Raw genomic sequence first — 27,223 nt, 5'->3', positions numbered from 1 at the left:
AGCCCCTTGGATGGAGGAGGGCTTTCCCATTGACTAAATCCCCCCTTCCCCTGAAAGTTCCCTTAGTGCTGGGACCCTTGTGTCTAGGGCTTTCTTTTTCTTCTTAAAAAAAGGAGCCAATGTAGTGCCTGCCTCCTCTCGCAGACAAAGGGATTACATGTAATTAAATGGGATTATGTTTGCAGAGGAAAAGTAGCCTTTAATCACCAGAAGGGCACAGTGGCCTGAGCCAGAGGCAGCCTGGACTGTTTACGTCCCCTGCTGTCAAAGCCCTGGCTGTAGCTGAGCCCCACGGCCGAGGGTGCTCACCAGCATGGGCTTCGCTAGACAGATACAGCTTTTGCTCTGGAAAAACTGGACCCTGCGGAAAAGGCAAAAGGTAATGGCCTCTGTCTGTCGTCTGAAGGGGAGGTGTGTAGCGGGCGAGAGGGTTAGAAGCATGGGGTGGCGTGGGGGTGGGATGTGAGGGTCTTTGCCGCCATGTTGCTCTGAAGCTGTGTCTGTCTGGTTGCACTGTGCACCTTTCTGACAAGTACCCTTCACAGGATATTGTGCCTCCCTGTCCTTGGCCCCATTAAAATATCCTCCCACCCCAACCCCCACTATATAAGCCTACAGAGGGCCCACCTTTCTTCCAAACACCACCCCTCCCCCAGGATATCAAGCCATCACTGGCTCATTGTTTCCAGTTTTTGGCACCTGCTGGTCCAATCCACAACACCTAGTGAACATGAATCCTAAACTCTAGCACAGGTTCAAAGGAAAACAAAAACAGCAACTGGCCTCCCGGCACAGAGACAGTCATTTCACCCATTTGAACAATGGGATACAGTGCACCACCAAGTCCCATTCTTTTCTTTCTTTGTGCAAAAAATAATCATAATAAAAGTACATCTTAGACTCAATGATTGCAATGTGTTCTTGAACACCATACACATCTCCTGAGCCTCTTCAATAATCTGATACCCAGATGGGCCAGATGAGGGACTGCAAAGCATGACAGCGATTTGCCCTCTGGTTGGGCTACCATGTTGGCTAGGGAAATCAGACAGATGTTTTGAGAATGAGAAATGTGACACCCCCTCCCCCAGATGGCCTCTGTCTAATTTTTCTGGGAAAGTGAAGGAATGAATACATAATTCTAAAGCAATAATGCACTCCCCTACAGCCAATTGTGTTCTGCCAATGCCAAATGACTCAAGGAGCTGAAAAGAGAAGGAAGGGAGGGGCCAGGGTGGGAAATGGGAGGGCTGAGATCAGCTAATGGCAAACCACAGGCTAGACGGGAGACCAGCTTGAGGGGAAGGTGGGGGAAGGAGGGTATCAGGGAAGCACACAGCTAGCATCCCAGAGGGTAAAGGAAAACTCCAACGTGTTGTAGAGGTAGGATTGCAGAACTCAGCTCTGAGGATGGAGGGGGGAAAATGGTATCAATAGAAGAGAATGATTAAAAAGGGGACATGGATCAAGAAGCATTGTACTCCTAAGTTGATATGTTGAATCCAGATCCTTTGTACAACTACTTAAAGATAATTTTAAGAAATGTCTTGCAGTGAGATTATTAAAGATAACATCAAAAACCAGAAGTCAGTGGAGCTGACATGAGAAGGCTGCTGCTACTGGGCCTTAACAATTGGTCGCAAGTGCAGACTCAAGAAGTTGTCCCAGGCCAGGATTTTGGAGCAAAGGGACAACAGCTTAGTGACTGTCAGCAAAGGTAGCTGCAGCAGGCACACTCCCCATAGAGCTAGTCCAGCAGCTGCCATGTAACTTTGATGAGACACAAGGAGGCTGGAGGAGGAGGCCAGGTTCAAACTCTCTCATCTGTGGGGACAGCGTTGTCCACAGGCTACACTACTATCTAAAATAGCACTGACATCATTTGTGCCACAAGTAAGGCCTCTCAGGAATTGGAGTCTCCATCCTTTCCAGGAGCTTCATTTCTTGAATGAAAATATTGACCAAACATGACCAAGATTCACTGTTAAATATATTCACTGTTTTTCATTCATTCCTTCATTCAAGTAATAGTCACCGCATACAATGGTAAAGGAAAACAACCACACAGTCGTGGCCTGCACAACACGTATCGGCTATGTATCGCTGAAGAAAATCCAATTTCTCGCTCCCTCTCTTGCATTTTCTCTCTCTCACCCTTCTTCCCTTCCTTCATGTCTCTTCCCTCTCTTCTCCACCTCTCTCCCCTTGCTCTCGTCCACAAGGAATTAAGATGGGCAGTTTGTTTTGCCCTCAATGTCTTTTTAATGGCCCTCATTGCTGGCCTGCAATGGTCCCATTCTCTTGGGCAACATGTTGCTGGTTCGGGGACTAATGCAATTTTCAGAGACAAGGTCTGACTCAGAAGCCCTCCTAATCTCTGCTCCCTTTCCCAGGCAACGGTGGGGATCTTCCTGTTTAGGGAGTCTAGGCTTCTCCACAGCATGATCCCAGGGGATGGAGTCATTCAGGCTGCCAGCCATGGCTGTGGGCATCTTCTAAGGGCTGGACCTCACCAGAGATGGCTTTCTTTTGATGCCATCCTAATGACCTATATGGGTACCATATTCTGGGAGTTTTTAAGATGTCTGGATAAGATCGAGGCATATCTTATATCTCCTAGTAGTTCTGAAAGGCATCTGTGGTTCTTCTGGAAACTTCTGCTTTTAGAAAGTTATTCTTTTAAAAGTTATAGATTGCATGTGAAGTATTTTCCTACCGGAAAATACTTCACATGCAATCTATAACTTTTAATAGAATTTTCATGGTCTTAGATGTTTACTGCTTTGAGCAAAGCAAGAGTAAAAACAAGTAATATGGCCAGATGCTGGTGGCTTGTACTTGTATTCCTAGCTACTGAGAAGGCTGAGATCTGAGGATCACAGGTCACAGCCAGCCAAGGCAGAAAAGTCCAGGAAACAATTCACTCCAATTAAGCAACAAAAAGCTGGAACTGGAGCTGTGACTCAAGTGATAGAAAACCAGTTTGAATTTAAAAAAAAAAAAAGCCAGGTAAAGAGCTTAAGGCCCCAAATTCAAATCCCTGTACTAGAAAAACAAAACAAAGAAAACAGAAAAACCTATAATAAATTTCCCTATTCCTCCTCTCTCAGTTCCTAAAGACAGAAGATAAAAGTCTTCACATCTCTGTTCTCCTCCGTCTTTTTTTTTTTTTTTTTTTTTGGCTAACATTTGTTCCCAGTATTACTAAATGCCTGGCACAGTACTAGATGAATTACCTCATTCAATACTCACAACAGCTCCAGAAGAGACCTCCATTATCTCTATTCATAGGAATGAGGGGCTAGGGTGGGTTGAACCTGGGACTCAAACCAAGTGTGACTCCAGTACAAGCAAACACATGCATTGTAGTGTACTGTTACAGATTTCAAAACCTATGGAACCGACAGCTCGTGGAGATCACTAAGAGGGGCTGGATAATTTCTCATGCTGCATGTTCACCTGTACCAAGATGAACTGGACACCGCCCCTTCCCTTAGGGGATTCAGAGCTAGGAAGAAGGAGGCTGACTATCATAATCACTCAGTGGAAACACAAGTGTGACTGTGGAGGAGAAGAAAGCATAGGGTAGGGGTGGGTGGTGAGGTCAGATGTGACCCTGGGCTGGAGGACAGAACTCCACATGGGCCTCCCACTGACTCTGTCTGGCTAGCATCAGTGGGATCTGTAAACATCACTAGGTGTGAGACCCACAGCAAGGGTCTCTGGGCATTTCCTAGAGCCTCTCCCTAAGTATCCATCTAGCTTCAGATCAAGACAGGACAAGGAGGAAGGCCTTAAAGACTTGAGAGTAGAGGGCTCACTTCCTGGACCCTAGACCTGGACACTGGGGGAGCAGTGGCCGCTAGTCCTGGGCCCAGCATGGTGGGTGGAAGGGGACTGGGCAGCCAGCTTCCATGTATGAGGCTCTGGATGGCTTTTAACCAGGCTTGGGTCCCATCTGGGTTCCCAGCCCAGAAGAGAGGATTACACCTCTCATTTCCAGTCTTGGCTACTGCCTTCTAAATGGAAAACAGAGAGGAAGGGAAGAAAATCTAACTGGCTAAATTTTAAAACAGTAAGCACAACTCTGCCCCTCCACCCCACACCAGGATCCCATCTACCTCCACATAGAATGAATGGTAAAGCAAGAAGGGAGGGAGGCGGAGAGAACAAGTAAATGCCAGTTTGGTTTTGGAAAAAAAAATTCCACAGACTCCTTGTGAGCTTCAACTGGGCTTAATTAAAGTTACAGACATGTTTAGAGTGAAGAGGTAGAGGGAACCCAAGCTGCTCTGGAAACATGTTTTTGATTATGCTGTGGAATTTCTCCCTAGGGTATGTGGAAGCATAGCTGAGCATCCAGGACAAGGTTGCTTCTGAGGTCGGGGTACAAAGCAAGATTCTAGGGGGAGGAGGAAAAGGCCCTGGTGGTCTTTGTGCAGGGGTTAAGGCAAACTGTGAAGCCCCTCCAAAGCTTACATTTACAGAGCAGTAACATTGACCCCTCAAAAGGTTTTCAAAGATTTCCGACCACACAAAGACCCTGTGATTCTCAGCCTTGTTTGCATATTGAAAAATGTTTTTTTTCTGTTTCATTTTTGTGCACATGCATGTGTGTGTGTGTGTGTGTGTGTGTATGCATGTGTGTGTGTGTGTGTGTGTGTGTGTGTGTGTGTGTATTCAAGCCCATGGGGCCTGGGCACTGTCCCTGAGTTTTGTTGCTCAAGACTAGCACTTACCAATTGAGGCTACAACTCTACTTTTGGCTTCTTGCTGGTCAATTGTAGATAAGAGTCTTTCAGACTTTGCTGCACAAGCTGGCTTTGAACCATGATCTCAGATCTTAGCCTCCTGAGTAACTAGGATTACAGATGTGAGCCACTGGTACCTATAGAAATGTTGGGGGGAGAAAATCTGACATCCCTTGGAGCTTGGCCTGAGATGCCCACACGTTTCCAGCCTGCAGCCATGTAAGAGCTGTTGATCTAGGTGAACAATCTGGGTGGTCGTTGGGGGTGGGGGTGATGGGGCTGGATCATGAGCAAAACACAAAAGGCTTAAGTCAGAGGTGTGAACAAGGACACAGGCAAAGCTATACCAGACCTGAAGTGAAGAAAAGAAAAGGGGGATTTTGACCCTACCTTCCATCGATAGAGGACTTTTTAATCCCAATACAATGCACAGACCAGATCCTTTCAAAAATACAAGAGTAAGTGCCTCACTTTCCTAGAGGAAGGGCGTATATTTGTGTGAGTCTAGAAATCCCATCCGTAAAACAAGAGGGCAAGACTAGCTGGCTCTCGCCACCTTCCTGGGCAAGCCCCTCCTGTAGGGGACAGTGGGTAATCGGTTTCTTAGGAAGCTCTGTGTTTCCAAGATGGCAGGTGCCAGAACTCTGAATCCACGAAGGGAAGAGACACAAATGTCAGTGGAGGGCGGGCTTAAGAGCTTGAAGTTGATCTTAGGTGTATGTTCTTGTACATCTGTCTTCATCTGCTGTCACCTACAATGCCCCTGTGACCCCTGTGACAATGCTACAGGATATTCACCCATGGCCCATGTGGACTGGGTGTTACCATGTGCCACAGCTTGCTTTCTGTGGTTGGCACAATTAATTCACCTCATTACCAAAATGACACTGAGGCGCAGGGCCTGGTATCACCCCCATGTTACAGGTGAGACTGAGGCAGGGAGAGCTCGAATGGGTCACCGAGGTCATATGCCTGAGACAAGGAAAGGCTGGATAGGAACCCCAGTACTCGGCTCCTGAGTGGCCCACTCTTAACCACCAGTGCAGCCTGCAGGTCAAAATGGCAGTCCTGTCTCAGAGGTAAGAACACCGAGACTCAGAGGTTAAGCAAGCCCCAAAGTGGTTGAAACTTGGATCTTCCCACTCCCAAATCAGCATCAGCATTTAACATACCAGACCACTCCCAGATAGACATCACTGGTGAGGAAGGCAGCCCCATTCATTTGAAAGAAAGCCAACATTACAAGCAATTGTTTCCAGGGGAGTCAGATGAGAAGAATCCGGGTTGGCTGTCTTGCTTCCTTGGTGAACAACTTCCAGTTTCATCACTTGCAACTGTCACTCACATTACTATCTTGCTGAACCTGCTCCCTAACCTTACCTAGAAGGGGTGAAGCCAGTGTCAATGGATTTGAGGGGTGCAGTTTGTTAACTCTGAAGACTGTGGATGGCCTCAGCCCTTGGTTTACCTCCAGCTTTCCTGAAGAAGCTTCCTAGAACAAGGGTTCACTCAGTCCATAAATATTTGGTGGGAATTTATTATGAACCCTGCTATATGGACTTTTAAATTTTCTCTCTCTCTCTCTTTCTTTCTTTCCTTCCTTGCTTCCTTTCTTTCTTCTTTCTTTCTTTCTTTCTTTCTTTCTTTCTTTCTTTCTTTCTCTCTTCTTTCTTTCTTTCTTTCTTTCTTTCTTTCTTTCTTTCTTTCTTTCTTTCTTTCTTTTCTTTTTGTCTTTTATCAGTCATAGGGCTTGAACTCTGCACGTGAGCCTATCCCTGAGCTTTTGTGCTCAAGGCTACTACTCTACCACGTTGAGCCACAGCACCATTTCTGGTTTTAGGATGGTTAATTGGAGATTCTTCTGGACTCTTTTGCCTAATCTGGTTTTGAACCACAGTCCTCAGATCTCAACTTCCTCAGTAGCTAGGATTACAGGCATAAGCCACCAGCACCCAGTAACTTTTTTTTTTTTAAATCAAGAATATAGGAAGAAAGAGACATATATTAAGCACTTATAGGTTGCTGAGAACAGGTTCATGTTCTCAACAAAGGGTTAAATGAAAGACCATGTGAACAGCTCCCAGCTGATCTGTATAGTCTCAAGTCTCTTTTCCTGGCAGTCTGGTCTGCTTATGGTCTCCTTTGGAATTTATGAGTTTCCTTCCTAAAGTCTGTGGAGAAGGGCTTGAGTAGAAGAACCATTTGATTCTTCAATTCTCATTCCCCTCTGTAATTTCACACTTCCAACCCTCAGCTTTGTGTGTAGGGCCAGAGATTGAACTCTAAGAACCAACAGGCTCTTTTGGATTCAGGAGTCTTTAAGCTCTAACTTGAGTTTACATTTAAATACCAACTTTCCACCCAGTGTGGGTCTCAGCTACCTCTTCTGGGGCCAAAACCTCTGGCACTATACCTTACTTTCTTTAAATGACAGAAGGAATTGAAGGTATTGAAAAATGTGAGCCAGATTTCTGTTGACTTTAATGTGGGTCACAGTATTTCACAGCCATTTGCTCATTTGTTCATTCACTCATTCATTCCATGACTGCCTATGAGGTCTAATAGCACTAGAAGATGAGGTAATGGGGAGGGACAGAAAGAGCCTGGCCCTGGAGGTAGAAAGCTGGGCTTTGCTTCCCAGGCTGTCACTGAACAAGTCACCTGGCCTCTAGGAATCTTTTCCCTTGTGCAGAAGGAGAGGTACACGATGAAAACTTTACCACCAAGGCACCAACACTACCTGGGAGCTTGTTAGATATGCAAGATCTGGGGGTGGGAAGTGGGTTTCTGATGCAGAATCGGCAGCCGTATGCACTGATGAAGCACCGTGTTCCTTTACAGCCACCTCAAGCCAAGGCTGTTTTCAGAAATAAAGGCAGAAAGGAACCCAGATTAACACAAAATCTGATTGGTAGAGGTAGCATAGGAGGCGGGACAAAAGAAGGAAGTTCTACTAACAATGGGGCATAGCAGAAGAAATGCTTACTAGGTGATTTTGTCATTTTAGAAATCAGACAGCACATTCAGCCAAACTTATATGGCATAGCCTCATAGACCCCTAGGCTATTATGGTCATATAGTATGAGTGTGTTTGGTGTAGCCATGAGGAACAAAACACAAGATTAAATCGAGCACACAAGAAAATGATGCAATTCAGAGACATGATAAACAGCAGGTGTTTGGGGCTGACTTAACTCAGCATATTTTTTTTATCAGTAGGCAAAGCACTCTAAAATAATGATAACGCGCATAGAATAGGAATACACCCAATAACATGGTTATTTATTAGCATTATTGGGTATTAGGTCCTGCCCATAATTGTATGTGTGACACTTGTTTACCTGACCCACAGTGGGTGCTACAATGATAGTGCCACCAACACCACAAACACGTGAGTACTGGGCTGACCTGCAGTGTTGCAACCACAGGCACAGGAAGTTTACAGCCCCACAGCACCGGTATGGGGCACTGCGATGTGTGCAGTCGCCTGGCCCCCACAGCCCAGCCCTGCAGCCCCCAGAGGATATGTGTCTGCTCTGGTGAAGTCTCCAGGAAGCTCCTATCATCATTGGTCCTTCTCTGTTTTCTTTCCTCAGATTCGCTTTGTGGTGGAACTGGTGTGGCCTTTATCCTTGTTTCTCATCTTGATCTGGCTAAGGAATGCTAACCCGCTCTACAGCCAACACCAATGTGAGCATGGCGGGCAGCCTGGGCAGACCAGAGACACAGCCTGTCCTCTCCTTTTAAGAAGGTCTTGGGCAGGGGGTGGGAGGGTGGAGGATAAAGGGTGGGGAGAGAAGAGCTTAGGGGAGCATTCCCATTGTTTCATGTTTCATGGCTGCTCCAATGCACCAAACAGGACTGCAAAAATTCTGATGTTTTAATTACTCTAAGCAAATACTTAAATGTGGGGTTGAAGGGATATATTATTATTATTATTATTCTATTAATATTATTTGCCTATTCTTAAATTCTTACCCATTTAAAAAGAAGATTATAGAAAGTTCTCTTAGACCAAGTTAGGTTTATTTTCCAAACACTGAGTTAGGGGTTGTGTTATACTGGATGCTAGGAGGAAAAATGAGGCAAAAAGATGCTATTAAAATCCTTGCTACTCAGGAGGCTGAGATCTGAGGATCACAGTTCAAAGCCAGCCCACCAAGGAAAGTCCATGAGACCCTCATCTCCAATAAACTACTCGGAAAAAGCCAGAAGTGGTGCTATGACTCAAGTAATAGAGTGCCAATCTTGAGCAAAACAGCTCAGGGACAGCACCCAGGCTCTGAGTTCAAGCCCCAGGACTGGCAAGAAAAATAAATAAATAATAAATAATTTTAAAAAAATGTTATGCTGCAGAGTCCTGGAGTATCAGGGGCCGACAGCAAACCCCGTGAGAGGCCCAGCTCCCATTTCTCAGTCAAAGTCTTGTTTCTGCAGCTCACTCTAGAAGCCCTGAACCTGCAACCTGGCCATGGTGGGGTAGAGCAAGGTTGTTTCTCAGTCTATAATGTGGTCAGAATTCACCTATCTCCCGCCCCCCCCCCCCCCCCGCCCAGGTACACACCACAGCCTTCTGCACCCTTCCTGAGCTAATACTCTCCTTTGGGGGAACTGATGTGCCCCATCTCAGTTCCTCCTCCCCACGTATGGCCAGGCTTCCAGGACACCTGTTCTCTGCCTCCTCCCTGGAGGGGGCTCCAGCACCCAGCCCAAGCCCTGGCCTTGCAGAAGATGCTCCTATTCATGAACACTGAGTGAAACAGAGCTCCAGAGGGTCCATGTTCCTTCTGGAAGAGGACCCCACTGCTAGGGCCTGCTTAACCTCCTCAACTAACTCTTTCCTGTCTTCATTCATTCCCTGTTTAAAAGGCCATTTTCCCAACAAGGCGATGCCCTCAGCAGGAATGTTGCCATGGCTCCAGGGGATTTTCTGCAATGTGAACAATCCTTGTTTTCGAAGCCCCACCCCGGGGGAATCTCCTGGAATTGTGTCAAACTATAACAACTCCATGTAAGTTGCTAAGGTCCCCATTGGGTAAGCGGAGGTTGCACCCCCTACTCATTCCCCTCCTTACACACCTGCCTGTCCACACTGAGCATGGAGCTCTGAAGAAGTGACTTCATGGCTGCTCCATCCCCTAACTGGTTATGGCCACAGCATGTTTTCTCTCCCTATTAGTGGCAGGACATTTGGGGGAGGAACTGTTGAAGGAAAGCCACATGAACAAGATTTCTTGGTCCTTAGCTTTCTGAGGAGTGACCTACAATCTGGTGGCATGTGTCCACCATCTTGTGGCCTCCATGTGTCTGGGTGGGGGTACTATGAAGGGGACACTCAGCTCTCCCTCAACACCCTTTGCTCAGGTCACCCAGACTCATCTCTGTGTCCTTCAGAACTTTCTTAGACATCTAAGGGCTAAGAAAAATGTCAGGGAGTATTTCAAGGATTGATGAAATAAGGTTGGTGGGATAAAATTTACTTCTTGGGAGAAAATGACAAAGTCCAAATCCTCTGTTAAAATTGCTACTAATGTTCCAGAGAGTCAGATCTTAGAATGTGGCTTAAGAACAGTGGTTCTGGAGGGGTGTGTGTGTGTGTGTGTGTGTGTGAGAGAGAGAGAGAGAGAGAGAGAGAAAGAGAGAGAGAGAGAGAGAGAGAGAGAGAGAGAGAGAGAGAGAGAGAGAGAGAGAAAGAGAGCGCACTAGTACTGAGGCTTGAACTCAGGGCCTGAGCACTGACTTCTGGCCTTTTTCATTCAAGACTGGCACTCTCACATGCACCACAGCTCCACTTCTGTTTTTGTTTTTGTTTCAAAATGTAATGGTGTGGCTGGGAAGGTAGCTCCGTGGAAAAGCGCTTGCCTTGCATGCATGAGGCCCTGGGTTTGGTTCCTCAGCACCATATAAGCAGAAAAAGCCGGAAGTGGCATTGTGGCTCAAGTGGTAGAGCGCTGGCCTTGAACTGAAGAGCTGAGAGACAGCGCCCAGGCCCAGAGTTCAGGCTCCACAACTGCCAAAAAAAAAGATGTGATGGTGATGATGGTGATGCACAGAGGGGTTACAGTTACATAAGTCAGGTAAAGAGTACATTTCTTCTTGGGGTCCGGTCGCGGGGCCTGAACTCTGGGCCTGGGCGCTGTCCCTCAGCTCTTCAGCTTAAGGTTGTGCTCTACCACTTGAGCCACAACGCCACTTCCGGCTTTTTTTCTTTTTGCTTATGTGGTGCTGAGGAATTGAACCCAGGGCCTCATGCATGCAAGGCAAGCGCTCTACCACTGAGCCACCTTCCCAGCCCAAGAGTACATTTCTTTTTGGACACGGTCACTCCTTCCCTGTTCCCTCCCAGTTTTTCCCTCCTAGCCCCACCCACCAACAGTATAATTCATTTTCAACATAGCTTCTAGTGAAAACCACTGCTGCATTTGTTCACCCTTTGATCCTTTATTTCTGTGCTCCCCTTACCCTCGCAAAGACAGATAAGTGAACAAAAAAGACAAAAAAACAAAACCAAACAAATCTCTTATTTACGTTTCCTGGAGTTATTGACTTCCAGCATGTTGTTGGCTAATTGGAGTTAAGAGTCTCATGGACATTCCTGCTCAGGCTTTGAACCAAATTCCACAGATCTCAGCCTCCTGAGTAACTAGGATTACAGGCATAAGCCACTGATACCTGATTAAGCAATGGTTCGAAACAGAAGAAACAAGAATATTCTGAAGACCAGAAGAAGAAACAAGAATATTCTGAAGACAAGCTGAAAATGGATGAGTCCTAACCTCTAAAATAGACCCCTGCACCCAAACAGATTGCCCAGTGTAATTTCAAGTTTGTAACCTCTGGTCCGAGACTGAATTTCAAGTCAGATCCTCTAGAAGAAGAGTACCTTTGGAGTACTTTCGAATCTAAACACCTCCTGTAGCCAGATACAAGGGAACACGGACAGGGACATCCCTCAAGCTGCACCTTGGAAAGTTTATCCCAGAAAGGTCTAGGAGGGCTTAGTGGGAAGTAGGTTTTATCCTACCTGTGTGACACGATGTCAGTTCAGCTGGAACCTTCGCTCTGTAGTGACTGAAGTTTGTTTTCTTTAGGGGAGCTTAATATAATTCCCTACTATATTCTGCATCCATGTTTGGGAAAAAAAGAACATGGGTAGGTCAGCCTAATGCTCTGAGGGATCATTTCGTACCAGGGAGAGACCATGGGGCTTTTTCCTCTCAAGAGCAGTACTAAGTGGCAGAGACAATATGGCCTGCAAGCCTGTGATGATTCACGGCTGATAAATATCAGATAGGCAGAATGGCAGAGAAGGGAGTGCCATTCTTTCCAGGAAAATCAGTGAAGTGAGGTTCTTAGCTGGACTCCCATCGCGTCCAATGTCACCCGAAAAAGCTCTACTTTCAGCTTCCGATTCCTCTCAGGCCCTGAAAAGAGGCGCGTCCCCACCCAGGGGCCACAAGGCTCCTCAGAGAGCCTTGGAAGACAAGTCAGTGGAGGCTGCACACCGCTGGGGGTGGACTGACACTGTGTACGGATGGTCCTGGGGAAGATGGAGGGGTGGGAGAAAGATGTGACATTTGAATCATGAAAACTGCATTCATGCAATAAAAAAAAAAAGAGCTCGCTCCAAGTTTGTTTTGCTTGCAAAGCACAGAAACCCATTCAACAATAAGCTTGGACCTTGGGGGAAATACATGATTTGGCTTGGTTAAGATTTCTCACCAAGCCAAGGCAGGCCTGAGGAGGGAACGGACAGAGGTGGAGAGTGGTCGGGAGCTACCGCCCAGCTCTTCCTGTGTGGACCTTTAAGCGCCCCCTCGTCCATGGAACAATCTCCCCTGCTCCTCAGGGTCATCTAACGCACAGCACTGGTCCTCATTTCATCTCCTAGGCACACAACTGGCTGGCCCAACGTCTTTTTCCCTGTCCAATCAGTCTTGGCAGAGGTTGTGTGTGTGTGTGTGTGTGTGTGTGTGTGTGTGTGTGTGTGTGCCTATAGTGATGCATCTATGATGTGCATGTGTGTACACAGGGTTTGCCCATGGACAGAGCGTGGCTATCAGAGCCACCAATGGGTGGAAGAGTAGGTCTTGGTGAAATGGGTCAAGTCTAGGAAGAGCCTCCCATCCTACCCACAATGATCATCCTGTTGATAGCTTCATCCAGGGGTAGACAGGTGAGCCTGCCCTCAAATTGGAACACTGAACAAACCATGCACCCCTGTCTGTTATCCTTCATGTACAAGGAAGAAGAAAAATTCCTTAGCTGGGTTCTTGTGGCTCACATCTACAATCCTACCTACTCAGGAGAATGAGATCTGAGGATTGTGGTTTAAAGCCAGCCTGAAAAGGAAAGCCAATGAGTTGGTTTTTGTTTTGTTTTTTTCCTAATCCTGGGGCTTGAACTCAGGGCCTGGACACTGTCCCTGGGGTTTTTGTTTTTGTTTTTTGTGGTTTTGTTTTTGTTGTTGTTGTTTGCTGAAGGCTAGCGCTCTACCACTTGAGCCACAGTGCCACTTCTGGCTTTTTATTTTTTCTTTCTGTGTATGTGGTACTGAGGAATCCAGGGCTTCATGCATGCTAGGCAAGCACTCTTCCACTAAGCCACCCTCCTAGCTCCCCATGAGATTCTTATCTCAGTTAGCCACGAAAGAAAGAAAGAAAGAAAGAAAGAAAGAAAGAAAGAAAGAAAGAAAGAAAGAAAGAAAGAAAGAAAGAAAGAAAGAAAGAAAGGAAGGAAGGAAGGAAAAAAAGCCAGAACTGAAAGTGTGGCCTAAGTGGTAGAGCACTACACTCGAGTGAAAATCAGCTAAGAGACAACTACCAGGTTCTGAGGTTCAAACCCCAGTACTAAGAAAAATCCTACCTCTTTTGCTGTGGCAATATTTTAAAGACATATAATGTAAATCAAGCATACAGGTAAATCAAACATACTATTTTTTATTGCAAAAGTGTTATTATTACTGGTATTATCATTGTTAATTTTTTTTGGTTGATCATAGGGCCTGAACTCTGGGCCTGGGCGCTGTCCCTCAGCTCTTCAGCTCAAGGCTAGCGCTCTACCACTTGAGCCACAGCAGCACTTCCAGCTTTTTCTGCTTATGTGGTGCTGAGAAATTGAACCTAGGGCCTCATGAATGCAAGGCAAGCACTCTACCACTGAGCCACCTTCCCAGCCCCTCATCGTTAATTTTTATTGTGGCTAAAAAGCTAATGCTTTTTCCTTCCCACAGTTTGGCAAGGGTGTATCGAGATTTTCGAGAAGTCCTCGTGGATGCACCAGAGAGCCAGCATCTTGGCCAGCTTTGGGTGGAGCTTCGCACCTTCGCCAGGCTCATGGACACCCTGAGGACTCACCCTGAGAGATTTGCAGGTAATCTGAACTCCTGAGGTCTCACTCATCATTGCCTCCTCTGTCAGAGACTGAAGAGCTAAGGTCGAGCCGGAGAGCTTGTGTAGGAAAAGATTCAAGAGGGAGCAGAAAGGGAGGGACTAAACGGCAGCATGGTGGTCACCTTGGCAAAGAGCTTTTCTCTATACCAGGCTAGAAGGTAGAAAGTTGGGCAGAGTGGCCAGTAGGCTCACTTTCCAGGTTGAGTCTAGAGGCAGAGAGATGAACACTAAGAGAAATGATGTTGTGGAAAGTACAGTCTAGAAGGAGGGCTAGCATGGGGAAGACAGTTTATGGAGTACAGTAAAGGGAAGGGAGAGAGAATTGAACAGAAGCATGTAGAAGCCATTCTAAGTGTCACTAATGTGGGCAGTGGAGGTCAGAGATCCCATGTTTATTGTGATATAACAATGCACAATTGTAAGCTAGGCCTGGTAGTACTCACCTTTAATCTCATGGGTTCAAGGCCAGCATAGGCTACACAGTAAGATCCTGTCTCAGAAAGACAAACAAAAAAGCAGGACAACTATAGAGTGATAATTAGCATGTAGGCCAAGATGGGACAGATAGAGAGCTGGGTGATGCAGGGTTGGAGACTTGTAAGCAAGTACCACAGAAAGACACAGAGGCAGAGAATAAAGGCTTCAGTGCCACGCATGCCCCTGTTTAAGGGACTGAGAAAATGAACAAGATGGAAGGATTGGCAGTGGTAATCAAAGACTGAAGTACTCGAACCTAGGATTTCCAAGGCAGGCAAGTGGTGGCCATGGTGAAATGGAACAGAAAAGAAGGGGCGTGGAGTAAGGCATAGGAAATGGAGGTCAGACTGCAGACAACTATAGCGACACTGAGGTTGTGCAGGAAGATGGTAGGACCCATGCACCCAGGCAAGGAGAACTATTAGAATCAGGAATAATGAGGAGGAAGGATAGAAGAGTATCCTCGTTTCTCTCCTTCACAGGAGGAAATCAAGAAACAAGCACAAAACAAAACAAAAACAAAAAAAAATCCACAGCAGTAACAATGCCAACATGGTGGCTTATCCTCTTCTTCCTCCTCCTCCTCCTCTTCCTCCACTTCCTCCTCCAGCTTCTGCATCTGCTGCTTCTTTCTGGTTCTGCTATTAGGTCTTGAATTCAAGGCCTGGGCATTGTCTCAAGGCTGATACTCTACCACTTCTACTTCTGGCTTTTTGGTGGTTATCAGACATAAGGGTTGCACAGACTTTCCTGCCTGAACTAGCTCCACTTCCTGAGGAGCTTGGATTATAGGTGTCTTCTCATAAGTGTGAGTAGTAACAGGCATTTTGATAGTAAGAAAACAGGTAGGTGACACACTAAGCAGAACCCTTCTGCCCCGAGTTAAACAAGTAGAAGAGTTGGGTAGCAGCTGTTCAGTCCTTGGACAGATTGTAGACCCACTTCATTAAAGGGGTCTGTGATGAGGCGGACTTTTCTCACAGTGGTCCATCATCAAACTGATTCTGGCTGGAGGAAGTGGATGGGAAGAAGTCCAAACCATATGATCTCTGAGGTTTTGTGAACAAGAACCCAAATCACCACTTCCTAAGCCAAAAGCAGGACAAGTTTGGCATGCCAACAGTCTCTCTGCAGTCCTGCAGGCTGTCCATAGGTGAGCAGCAGGGGCCTGGGGACAAGGGATCAGAGAAGGCCAGCCAAGACACCCAGTACTGGGAAAATGGCAGACTTTCTGACCTTAGGGCCCTAGAGGGGACAAGACTGGATCCCCAAGTAACAAGCACATTTCCTGAAGGAATCCTAAACTGGGGACCTCAACCCACTGGCCGATGGCAAACTATTCTAGAGACTCCAGGACTTTTGTAGGTATGGGTCAAACTGACATAATCCTCAGCTGAACCTTGGAGAGCAAGGTGGTGGCAGAGGTGTGTGTGTGTGTGTGTGTGTGTGTGTGTGTGTGTGTGTGTGTGTGTGTGTGTGTGTGTGTGTGTGTGTGTGTGTGTGTGTGTGTGTGTGTGTGTGTGTGTGTGTGTGTGTGTGTGTGTGTGTGTGTGTGTGTGCTTTTGCCAGTCAGGTCCCCAGTCACCTGGGAAAGTATGCAGCCCTTGCCTTTCACTGCAAACCAGTCCCACTGCATTCTCAGCAGGAGAGGATTAAGGATGAAAGACCAGACCTGGGCCAGACCCTCCTCCCAGCGAGCCCTGTGGTCTTTTAATCATCTTCAACATCCCCTCCCAGAGCCCTCAGCTCCCCTCAGCCCCCACCCCGCCTCTAATCTTCCCAGCCAAGAGAACAAGAAGAACCACATTTTAAACCAAATATATTTTTCTTTCCCCAGGCCCACAGTTCACATTTCTCCTTCAGGAATCTAATGAAGCACCTGTCTGGTATCACCTCTGTCTCTCAGTCTAGGGGCCCCAAGCTCTCCCAGCAGGATGCCCCCCGCCCCACCCCCTTTCCACCCCATCCCTCCATCCCTGTCTTCTGGCATGTGTTGGAACAGCGCCCCCTGCCTCCTGCCCTCCTCCCCAGGGCCTTTGCAGCTCAGTCACCTGGGTGCTATCTTGTGGGATGCCCGGGCAAAATGACTGCTGGTGCCCCAGGCTTGCCCACCCCTCAGCTAGATATTTGTACGTAAGGGCAGTGTTAAAGAATAACTAGGAGATAAACAGTCAGATGGGGTCTGACTCTCCGGTCCAGACCACAAGTATTTATTGTATGCCTTGTGTTTCATTCAGCAGATGTTTACTGAGACCCTGATTCAATGTCAGGAAATCAGAAAGAGATGACCTCTAGGGCTTACCTCTGTGCACCCAACACTAGAAAGATATAGGAAGGGGTGAGATGGCATGAAAGGTGTAAGGAAAATAAGACCCATAGCTTCCAACTCTGAAAAAAATATCTGAGCCGGGCACTGGTGATTCACACCTGTAATCCCAACTACTCAGGAGGCTGAGATCTGAGAATAGCCATTCAAGGCCAGTCTGGGTAGGAAAGTCTATGAGACTCATTTCCAATTAACCACCAACAAGCCAGAAGTGGCACTGTGGCTCAACTGACAGAATGCTAACTTTGAGCAAAAAAGCTCAGGGACAGTGCCCAGTCCCCAAGTTCAAGCCTCAGGAGCAGGAAAAAAAAAGACCATGTCTTCAGGTGTGCATGCATGCATGCACATGTGTGTGTATGCACATACACACATGTGGGCACATGCACATGCATGTTGTACTGGGAGGAAGGGGCCACATAGCATCATGGAGGGCTGCAGAAAAGCATGTGACACTCCAAAGGGGCAATGGAAAAGAGCAGTCGGGCTGGTGCCCAAAATAAGAAGGAAGGCAGAGAAAGCTGAGTTTGGAAGATGCAGGATTTATGTTGTGTAAAGGAGGAACGACAAATGTAACCAACAGCAGGGGTGGGGGTAGAGGTCTGTGTTCAGGTTCTCCCAAAATTCTTGGACTCTTTTCTAAGAGTTACAGTGGCTACCCTTTGGCACAATTCCCAGAGCACCCAGGATAGCCAATGAGGATGCTATGTTGTAATCTCAGGCCCCTGGCTCAGTCGTATCCCTGGGAGCTTGTCCCTTGTCCCTTTATGAGGAAATCATCAATAATATTGATGTGGTCATTTAGACTTTTTAGCCCCTAGAACAGGGAGACTTGAGGTGGAAAGGGGGCCAGAAGGAACCAGGCATTGGATAATTCAAGCTGGAGAAAAAAGAGTAGAAGCTAAGTCATCACCCAGTGTCCTGGAGAACTTGAGGTGTAGAACTGGGCCTTCACATGCCTGGCATTTTGCCTTCATGTTGAAACTGCTTCTAAGGCCAGCGCTGGTGGCTCACACCTGTAACCCTAGCTACTCAAGAGGCTGAAATCTGAGGATCATGGTTCAAAGCCAACCCCAACAGGAAAATCTTTGAGACTCTTACCTCCAGTTAACCAGCAAAAAGCTGGAAGTGGAGGTGTGGTTGAAGTGGTAAAGAGCCAGCCTTGAGTAAAAAAGCTAAGAGATGGTCCTAAGCCCTGAGTTCAAGCCCCAGTAATGGCACAAAAACAAAGAAAAAGAGAAAAGAAGAAAAAAAGTAAAGAAAAGAATTCTAGGCTCTGTGAGTTTGTTCCTGGCCAGTGTTATCAGTCCTAGCAGTGGCCAACTTGAGGCTGAGGACTGGCCCTGGAAAGGGGTTGAGGAGAACGGTGAAGGTGTGGAGCCCCCGGGAGGGACAGAAATAATATTGTCAACTGAGTACCAGTGGCTCACGCCTATAATCCCAGCTACTCAGGAGGCTGAGATCTGAGGATCACAGTTCAAAGCCAGCCAGGGCAGGAAAGGCTGTGAGACTCTTATCTCCAATAAACCACAGGAAAATCAGAAGTGGCGCTGTGGCTCAAGTGGTAGAGTGCTGACCTTGAGCTGAAGAGCTGAGGGACAGTGCCCAGACCCAGAGTTCAAGCCCCACGACTGACAAAAAAAGAAAGAGAGAAAGAAAGAAAGAAAGAAAGAAAGAAAGAAAGAAAGAAAGAAAGAAAGAAAGAAAGAAAGAAAGGAAGGAAGGAAGGAAGGAAGGAAGGAAGGAAGGAAGGAAGGAAGGAAGGAAGGAAGGAAGGAAGGAAGGAAGGATAGTGCCAGAAATGGAAACAATACTGTCAGGCATAAGGGCTAAGCACTTCTCAGTCCTCCCTCCCATGTGGTAGAAATGGAGAACGTGGACAAGGAGAATGGCGCAATCACTTGCCCTAAGGCTGCCTTAACTGTGAGGCACCCTCTAAAGTCTCCTTCTAAAGGAATTCCTGATTCTGGCAGGTTTTGAATGAATCGGGAGAAAATGTGACTGAGGCTGACCAGGACAAGCCCAGGCAGCAGGCCTGGCCCTCCTCTTCCCTCATGAAGCTCTTCTTGCCCTTAATAACTCCATCCCTGTTTGTGCATGTTAGTGCCCTGAGCTTGGAGCCTGAGCCGAGATGTCAGGAACGTCAAGAATCCTCTACCCCATCCCAAGGGCAGTGGGGACAGAGCGTGGATCACCTCCGAACCTGCGCTGGGGTTCTCAGCACCATGGACATGTGGGGGCCAGGTAGTTCTTCGCCTGAGGGAGGGAAAATTGTCCCATGCCCGTGCCTTGTGTGGAATATTTAATCACATCCTGGCCTCTACCCACTAGCCCTGCCCCCACTAGCTCAGCCAAGCACATTGCAGCAATTGCCAAATGTTCTGGAAGGGCTCAAATTTCCTGCTACAGTTCCCATCCCACCTTGTTGAAAGCCACTGTCCTACACCAACCCCACAAAGACTCCCAACCCTGCCCACCCTAGGCTTACCATCCCCACTGAGGTGTACCTAGCTGCTTCAGCAGTAAATGACAGTAGGACCGTGTTGGTGACCTCTACTGGCCAGATCCTGCCCTCCAGGTGTTCAGGGACATCTAGAGTCAAGTTGGAGAAGTTTCTAGTCAATTCTAGCTGTGTGTGGGGTGTGTGTGTGTGTGTGTGTGTGTGTGTGTGTGTGTGTGTGTGTGTGTGTGTGTGTGTGTGTGTGTGTGTGTGTGTGTGTGTATGTGATCATCTCCTCTTCAAAACTCTGTTCATTCTCTCATTTATTCATATACAGGAAGAGGAATACAAACTCGAGATATTTTAAAAGATGAAGAGACGCTGACATTGTTTCTCGTGAGGAACATTGGCTTGTCCAACTCGGTTGCCAACCTTCTGGTCAATTCCCAAGTCCGCGTGGAACAGGTCAGTGGGCCTGGGAGAGTGGAGGAGTGAGCGCAGCACCTGAGAAAGGCAAGGGAGACCATGGCTTTCTCTTTTCCCCTGGCTTCCACATTCAGAATCTATGACTCATATGTCCCATATTTAGAGAAATACCTAAGGGTCATCCAAATGAAGAACACTGAAGCAGAACTCCATAAACACACATACACACACACAACACACACACTCCCCCTGCCATTCTCAGGACTCCTCAGGTGTTCATTACTGGAAGGAAGTTGAGTGATTGAGTGATCCTGGAATCCCACGGCTCAACCTCCCCTGGAGGGTTGGGGGCACTGCCCTCTAATCCTTCACTATTCAAACCTTCAGGGACAGTTGAATGTACTGGAATATGGTGAGAAGGAAACAGGCAAAGCCTCTGGATCAGGACGATCACATTTCCATGGGAGTGCTGGTGGTAATAATGCAGCAGGGACTGTCATGTGTTTCTCGGTTATCAGGAATCACAGGGACCAGGACAGGTTTCTGGGAAGCCCCCCCCTGAAAATGCACTTTACCAGCCCTGACTGAGATGAATACAGCCATGCACAAACCTGAGAGGTGGGGGCCTCCACTGTGTGCCGAGTTCACCTCCCAAAGTCACAGAATTTGAAAAAGGGCCACTTACTGCTTCCTGGATGTTTTCTTCCTGGTGCCAGGCAAACTACTTCATCTATGATTCTGATTTATCTCTGACCTATATATCTCCCACAATTCACTTCCTCCATTTTAATAATTTCCTATGTTTAGACAGAGCATTTTTACCACAAACACATGACTTTTACATCAGTTAGTTTCTTTGTCCCTCACAATGATCGTAAAATGGGTCAAACAGATGGGGAAATGGGAGATGTCTGATAACAGAGTAAGATTTTTTTTGCCCATAGCTACAAAGCTAGGAATTGTCAGAACTGCAAAAAACTGTGTCTATTTTGAGATAAAGATGTGAGCTTAGAACAGAGAAGGTTTCATATCAATTTGTCTGGCATGTATGCATGTGTGCGTGTGTGTGTGTGTGTGTGTGTGTGTGTGTGTGTGTGTGTGTGTTGTTCCTGGGGCTTGAACTCAGGACCTGAGCACTGTCCCTGACCTTTGGTGCTCAAAGCTAGCACTCTTAACACTTGAGCCAGAGTGCCACGTCTGGTTTTTTTTTTTTTTTTTTTTTTGAGTAGTTTATTGGAGACAAGAGTGTCACAAACATGGGGCTGGGAAGGTGGCTCAGTGGTAGAGCACTTGCCTTGCGTGCCTGAGGCCCTGGGTTCGATTCCTCAGCACCACATAAGCAAAAAGAAAAAAGCCAGAAGTGGTGCTGTGGCTCAAGTGGTAGAGCACTAGCCTTGAGCTGAAGAGCTGAGGGACAGCGCCCAGGTCCAGAGTTCAGGCCCCACAACCGGACCCCCCCCCCCAAAAAAAAAGAGTGTCGCAACCTTTCCTGCCCCGGCTGGCTTCAAATCATGATCCTCAAATCTCAACCTCCTGAGTAGCTAGGATTCTAGACCTGAGCCACTTTTCCCTCCCTGCGGCCTCCCCCTGCACCGGCCTGGTCCATACTAGTTCTTAATTGCCCAGATCCTCAAGTTTTTACTGGCTTAGATGAGGGAAACAGGGTCAACTCCTGGTGAGGCCCTGGGAGGAAGGCCTGACTGTCTGGCACTGCCTGGCTTCCGCATGTCCCACGGAAGGGGAGGCGTCATTGGCACTGATGGCTCATTTTCCCGCTTCTCTTTCTCTTCAGCCCATTAAAGTCCAGTACTGGCAATGCCTATGTACATCCGCAGTTGGTAGTAAAGAAGGGAGATGGAGATAAGGGCAGGAATTTAGGGGAAATTTCTCTCGAGTTCCTACTGACATGACCTTTGGAGCTTAAGTCACTTTGCTTCTGGCGCCAGAGCTGAGGCCTTTCCAGGGGGCTGGGGTCTCCAGGCTGTGCCTTTATCAGAGTGTGGCTGGCTCTGAGCTGCTGATGCTGTAGAAATTAGCAAGCCTCGGACCTTCCCGGGTTTTGCTGAGGCCGTGGATATGGAGCCTCTGTTGCACCTCCGGCCTCCTCTCCGCTCAGACTCTCCCAGTTCCCTTCATCTCAGCCTCCATCATCTCAGCCTCCATTGGGTTCTATGACTCTTTATCAGTGGAACAGGCCATTAGAATTTCTAGCCATGACAGCCCGCTCTGCTCTCACGGTGACTCATGGCTGTACAGCATACCATCCTCACTAAGCAGGGGAGGAGTCTGCTTCTTTATCATCAGAACTAGATCTTGGTCCTTTCTACCTGGCATCTGAACTCAACTTGAAAAGGAGTTCTTTCCCTGGCCAGTCCTCTCCCTCTCCTCCTAGTGTCACGTAAATTAACAGGGAGTGGTGAAACTCTGGGATTAGATCTCCACAAGACCACACACTCCACTGTGACCTCAAACTAATTGCTGTACCCCTGGTTCCATCTTTGTAAAGGGAAATCATAAAGTGCTGACCATGTATGGTGGTTGTGGAGGTGGAAAGATTTCATATAGGTGGGAAGCACTTAGCATGATGTCATACAATATGCAGGAGTAGGAGCCACGTTCACCAGCTTTTCTTCTTATTGAAATGCTGCATTTCCAGCAAGCCAGCAAGCCTCTCAGAGGGCAGGAAACCTGCCTCCGTTCTCTCTCTCTCCAGATTCACTACCATGGTCCCAGCACAATGGGAAGTCCGTGAACAGGTGTTGAGGAGAAGTGACTGAGTGAGTGGGACTTTTCATGGTGTACCAGTATTCTGGCTAGACAGCTGTGAGTGTCTCATCACTTCACTCTCCTCTATCCTCTATCTTCTATCCACCTGCTCTGGAATCCAAGCGGCTTAGATAAAATGAGTTTGTTGATGGCCTCCACTTTGAAAGGTTTCAGCCTCTGGGATTGGAGACAAGGATAGGGTTTACCTAGAGAAAGATGGGAGATGAAGGCAGAACAGGAAGTCTCTGTGGAAACACATCCCTGCTTAGCGGCCCCAGAGGGTAAGAGGCTGCTGCCAACCCAGCATCATACCCTAGGAATTGTGGGGTTTGGAACACCCAGTACTTAGGATCACAAGACCGGGGGGGGGGGGGGCGGGGATGGTACCTAATTAAATCTTAATTGAATAGTGCCTAATTCTGAATTTCAGATGAAAAACAACAAAAACTTAGCACAATTATGTTTGAGACATTCTAAGAGTTTATTTGTGTGTGTGTTTTTTAAGTTTAAATTAAACTAGGCATTTGTTTTTTGGGGGTTTTTTTGTTTTTTGGTTTTTTTTGGGTCCAGTCATGGGGCCTGAACTCTGGGCCTGGGCGCTGTCCCTCAGCTCTTCAGCTCAAGGCTAGTGCTCTACCTCTTGAGCCACAGCGCCACTTCCAGCTTTTTTCTTTTTGCTTATGTGGTGCTGAGGAATCGAACCCAGGGCCTCTGGCATGCAAGGCAAGTGCTCTACCACTGAGCCACCTTCCCAGCCCGGCATTTGGTATTTTTATGAGCTAAATTTGGTAAACAGGGAACGTGGGTCATAGACCACTACAAATGTGTTCTTTTCACTCCACCTCTGCCTCAGGAGAGGCCTTGATAGTACTTTAGTATCATATGCAGAGATCTGCCAAGGTGTGTGTGTGTGTGTGTGTGTGTGTGTGTGTGTGTGTGTGTGTGTGTGTGTGTGTGTGTGTGTGTGTGTGTGTGTGTGTGTGTGTGTGTGTGTGTGTTCTGGTCATGGGGCTTGACATTAGCCTGGGTGCTGTTCCTAAGCTTTCATTGCTCAAGGCTAGTGGTCTACTTCTTGAGCCACAGCCTTACTTCTAGTTGGTTTTTTTTTTTTTTTGGTGCTTAATTGGAGATAAGAATCTCCCAGGCTGGCTTTGAACTGTGATCCTCAGATCTCAGCCTCCTGAGTAGCTAGGATTACAGGCATGAGACACCAATGCCTGACAAGATCTATCAAATTCTTTAAAATTCTCCCTTCAATAAAGCATGGTTTGGGAGTATTTGGGTATCTTGTTACAGTTGGAACAAATAGCCATGAGCTTCATAGCTTACATGGAATGTATTATCTTGTGATTCTGGTCAGAACTCTGGGAGTCCAAGTGCCAGCAGAACTACATTCCTATTGGTAATATAAAAAGGAAATCTAGGGCTGGGAAAGTGGCTCAGTGATAGAGTGCTTACCTTGCATGCATGAGGACCTAGGTTCAATTCCTCAGCACCACATAAGCAGAAAAGGCCAGAAGTAGTGCTGTGGCTCAAGTGGTAGAGCACTAGCCTTGAGCTGAAGAGCTGAGGGACAGGGTCCAGGCCCAGAGTTCAGATCCCACTACTGGAAAAAATAAGTTAAAAAAAAATAAAAGGGAAACCTAGTTCTTTGCTTTTTCCAGCTTCTAGGGATTGCCTAGATTCCTTGGCTGGTGGTCTCCTCTATATTCAAGGCCTGCAATGCTTCATCTAACCTTTTTCCCATTACATTGCTTTGATACTGTTGCTTGTGTCTCCTTCCACCTTTCACAGATCCTTTATGATCTGTGAAAATCTGCTTATGTTAAAGTTAGCTAATTAGCAACTTCAGTCTATTAGCAGTTTTCTTTTCTTTTTGGTAGGCCTGGATTTTGTATTTAGTACTCTATTACCTGACCCATGCCCGCAGCATGTTTGGCTTTAGTTTATTTTTCCCTTTTTGCTTTAGTTTTGTTGTTGCTGCTGCTGTTATAACTGTGTGCAGATAGGACCTTGTACTTTTTACCTGTGGCTAGCTTTAGGCTTAGATTCTCCTACCTTTGCCTTCCTTTTGGCTGAGACTGGAGCATGAACTACTACACCAAGCTTTGTTGTTTGTTTGTTTGTTGCTTTGTTTCCTTTTTTTACTCATCTGCATTAATAGTACAAGGAGGTTTCATTGTGATCATTCCACAGATGTGCACAGTGTGGTTTGAACAAGTTCGCCCTTCATCTCCATTTTCTTCTTCAGTTTGGTGGGTTTCATCATGCTATCTTCGTATACATAGTTTATGAGATAGCGTCTCACTCTACTTTTTGCCCAGATTGGCCTCAAGCCAGCATCCTCCCATCTCTACCTCTTTCAGAGCAATTTGCCATCTTTATTTGCTGTGCCATGGACTGGGATATCTTCACAGACCCTATGGGTCAGGACAAGGGTATTATTGTGCAGAAGGGAGGCGGTATTTTCCTACAAGTGTTGCCTCTCCTCCCTGCAGTTTGCTCATGGAGTCCCAGACCTGGCACTGAAGGACATCGCCTGCAGCGAGGCCCTCTTAGAGCGCTTCATCATCTTCGGCCAGTATCGTGGGGCACAGACTGTGCGTGATACCCTGTGTCCCCTTTCCCCGGGCACCCTACAGTGGATGGAAGACACTCTGTACGCCAACGTGGACTTCTTCAAGCTCTTCCGTGTGGTAAGAAAAGGGCTCTCCACTCCCCTCTTGGAAATTCCTGGGGCACGCAAGCAGTCGGGGTTCATGAATGTGAACCTGGTGCTCAGGACAGGCCCCAAGGAAGCTCCAGATGCCCAGGGCTCACGGAATCTTCAACAACAGTTTTTCTAGAATAGTGGCCAGGGTTGGGAGTTGCTATTAGGTTCACCTCTAGGTATGTGGTATGGCATATGACTGTCTGCTCCAAGGTTGAGATGACACTGGCTGCCTCCTCCAGCAGTGTGGATAAGGACAGAAGAGGCCTGGCTCGATTTCCATGCTACCATTGCCCAGCTCAGTGTTGTTATTCATCTGTTAGACATTCTTATACAACAAGAATAACACTTTAGCCAGGCACCGGTGGCTCACGTCTGTAATCCTAGCTACTCAGGAGACTGAGATCTGGGGATCACGGTTCAAAGCCAGCCCAGGCAGGAAAGTCCCTGTGACTCTTATCTCTAACAAACCACCAGAAAACCATAAGTGGCATTATGGCTCAAGTAATAGAGCACTTACCTTGAGCTGAGCAGCTGAGGGACAGCACCCAGGCCCAGAGTTCAAGCCCCACAACCAACAAAATAACACTTTATAGAATGGTACGAAAAGACACTAGGAAAGGTCTGTGCAAAGCACAGACTGCATGCTGCTGCTGCTTCTCCTCCTCCTCCTTATTTTCCTTCCTTCCTCTTCCTCCTCCTCTTCCTCCTCCTTCTTCTTTTTGGTCTCAACTTGACCCCAAAAGTTCCTATTTCTACATATTAAAAATAAACAGAACATTTCCTAGTCTTAAAAAATATGAAAGCCTGAAAAAATCAGCTCAGCCTTCTTTTCTAGAACTGCATTTTGGGTAGACTGATTGGACCTGACACTACCTCCTCCTTTGCTAGAAGGACAGGATGAAAGGGACATCTATAAAGAGGAGACTACATGGGACTGTCAAAGTGCAGGATGCGTGAAAATCATCAGAGAGGCTGGCGAAAGGTCAAGTTCCAACTCCCCACCCCAGGCTGGGGCAGGAGACCTTCCTTCCCTATTACCTTGGGAGATTCTGCTGGGGATGGCAGTCAGCCACATGTTCAGCAATACTCAGAGTTCTTCAGAGAAGATGACATATACAGTATCTCTAGCACTGAATTGTGTGTTTTCTTTTGCTGACATTTTCATTGTGAAGAATGCCAGTCACTACGTAGTAAGGCATTTGTGTTTTGTCTATTTTTAAGATAACTCTTTCAAGAAAAAAAATCAATTCCCAGCTTGTCTTTTAAAAAAGCAGAAGGCTTTAAAAAAATGAAACAAAATACAAGACCACACACTTGCTGGCAGAGTTCTTTCTGAATCAAACTGTGCCTTTCCCTTGGAAGATACTGTTCAGTTTTCCCCAGCATATCTGGGTGGGCCTCCACAGTGGGTACAAGGGGTCAGGACCTGGAGATGCCCCCACTGCTGAGAATCTAGGACCCCAGAAAAGGTCTCAAGGCTTCCCAAGGTTCAAAGAGAATTAAAAGCCTTGTGGTCAAAACATTTCTGCTCCACGCCATAAAAGGACCCCAATTTCAGATACACACCATGGTTTGTTTCAGAATCAGACAGATAAGTAAAATGACAAACATACCTTATTCTGGGCAGCTATACTACAGCCCAGCCCAGGAGACTGTGACTGGTCTACAGAGCCCTGCCCAACCCCACAGGAACCCCAGGGCCCTCATGCACCTGTGAGGCAGCATGAAGAATATCTATGAACCCCCTGAGCAGGGCCAGGATGCCCAGGTCCCAGCACCGTTTAGTCCCCGGTCATGAAGAAGTGAACTTGCTTCCTTCTGGAGGTGCTTTGTCTAGTGATAGGTTAATTTGTCTCCTGGAGTATGACCATCCGTTCTGGGAGGACAGCCCTGGATGTGGTTAGACAAGAGGGCACCAGGGCAAAAACTTTCCAG

At 47.1% G+C, this 27,223-nt stretch overlaps 1 protein-coding gene across 1 annotated transcript in view; it reads left to right on the top strand.

Annotated features, from left to right (window-relative positions):
- The first annotated feature begins 313 nt into the window (after positions 1-313).
- Positions 314-27,223, top strand: part of Abca4 (ATP binding cassette subfamily A member 4) — a 130,980-nt gene continuing 104,070 nt past the window's right edge. Inside the window, exons 1-6 of the mRNA XM_070007144.1 lie at positions 314-379; positions 8,348-8,441; positions 9,621-9,762; positions 13,984-14,123; positions 19,721-19,848; positions 25,074-25,271. Coding sequence (XP_069863245.1) covers positions 314-379; positions 8,348-8,441; positions 9,621-9,762; positions 13,984-14,123; positions 19,721-19,848; positions 25,074-25,271 — 768 coding nt within the window. The remainder of the gene's footprint in view (positions 380-8,347; positions 8,442-9,620; positions 9,763-13,983; positions 14,124-19,720; positions 19,849-25,073; positions 25,272-27,223) is intronic.

The sequence above is a fragment of the Dipodomys merriami genome, unplaced genomic scaffold, assembly GCF_024711535.1.
Source record: "Dipodomys merriami isolate MVZ:Mamm:240054 unplaced genomic scaffold, mDipMer1.0.p SCAF_7, whole genome shotgun sequence".
In the NCBI taxonomy this organism is placed as follows: Eukaryota; Metazoa; Chordata; class Mammalia; order Rodentia; family Heteromyidae; genus Dipodomys; species Dipodomys merriami.
Note: the sequence above shows the minus strand (reverse complement) of the source record. Positions and strands in the feature narration are given on the sequence as shown.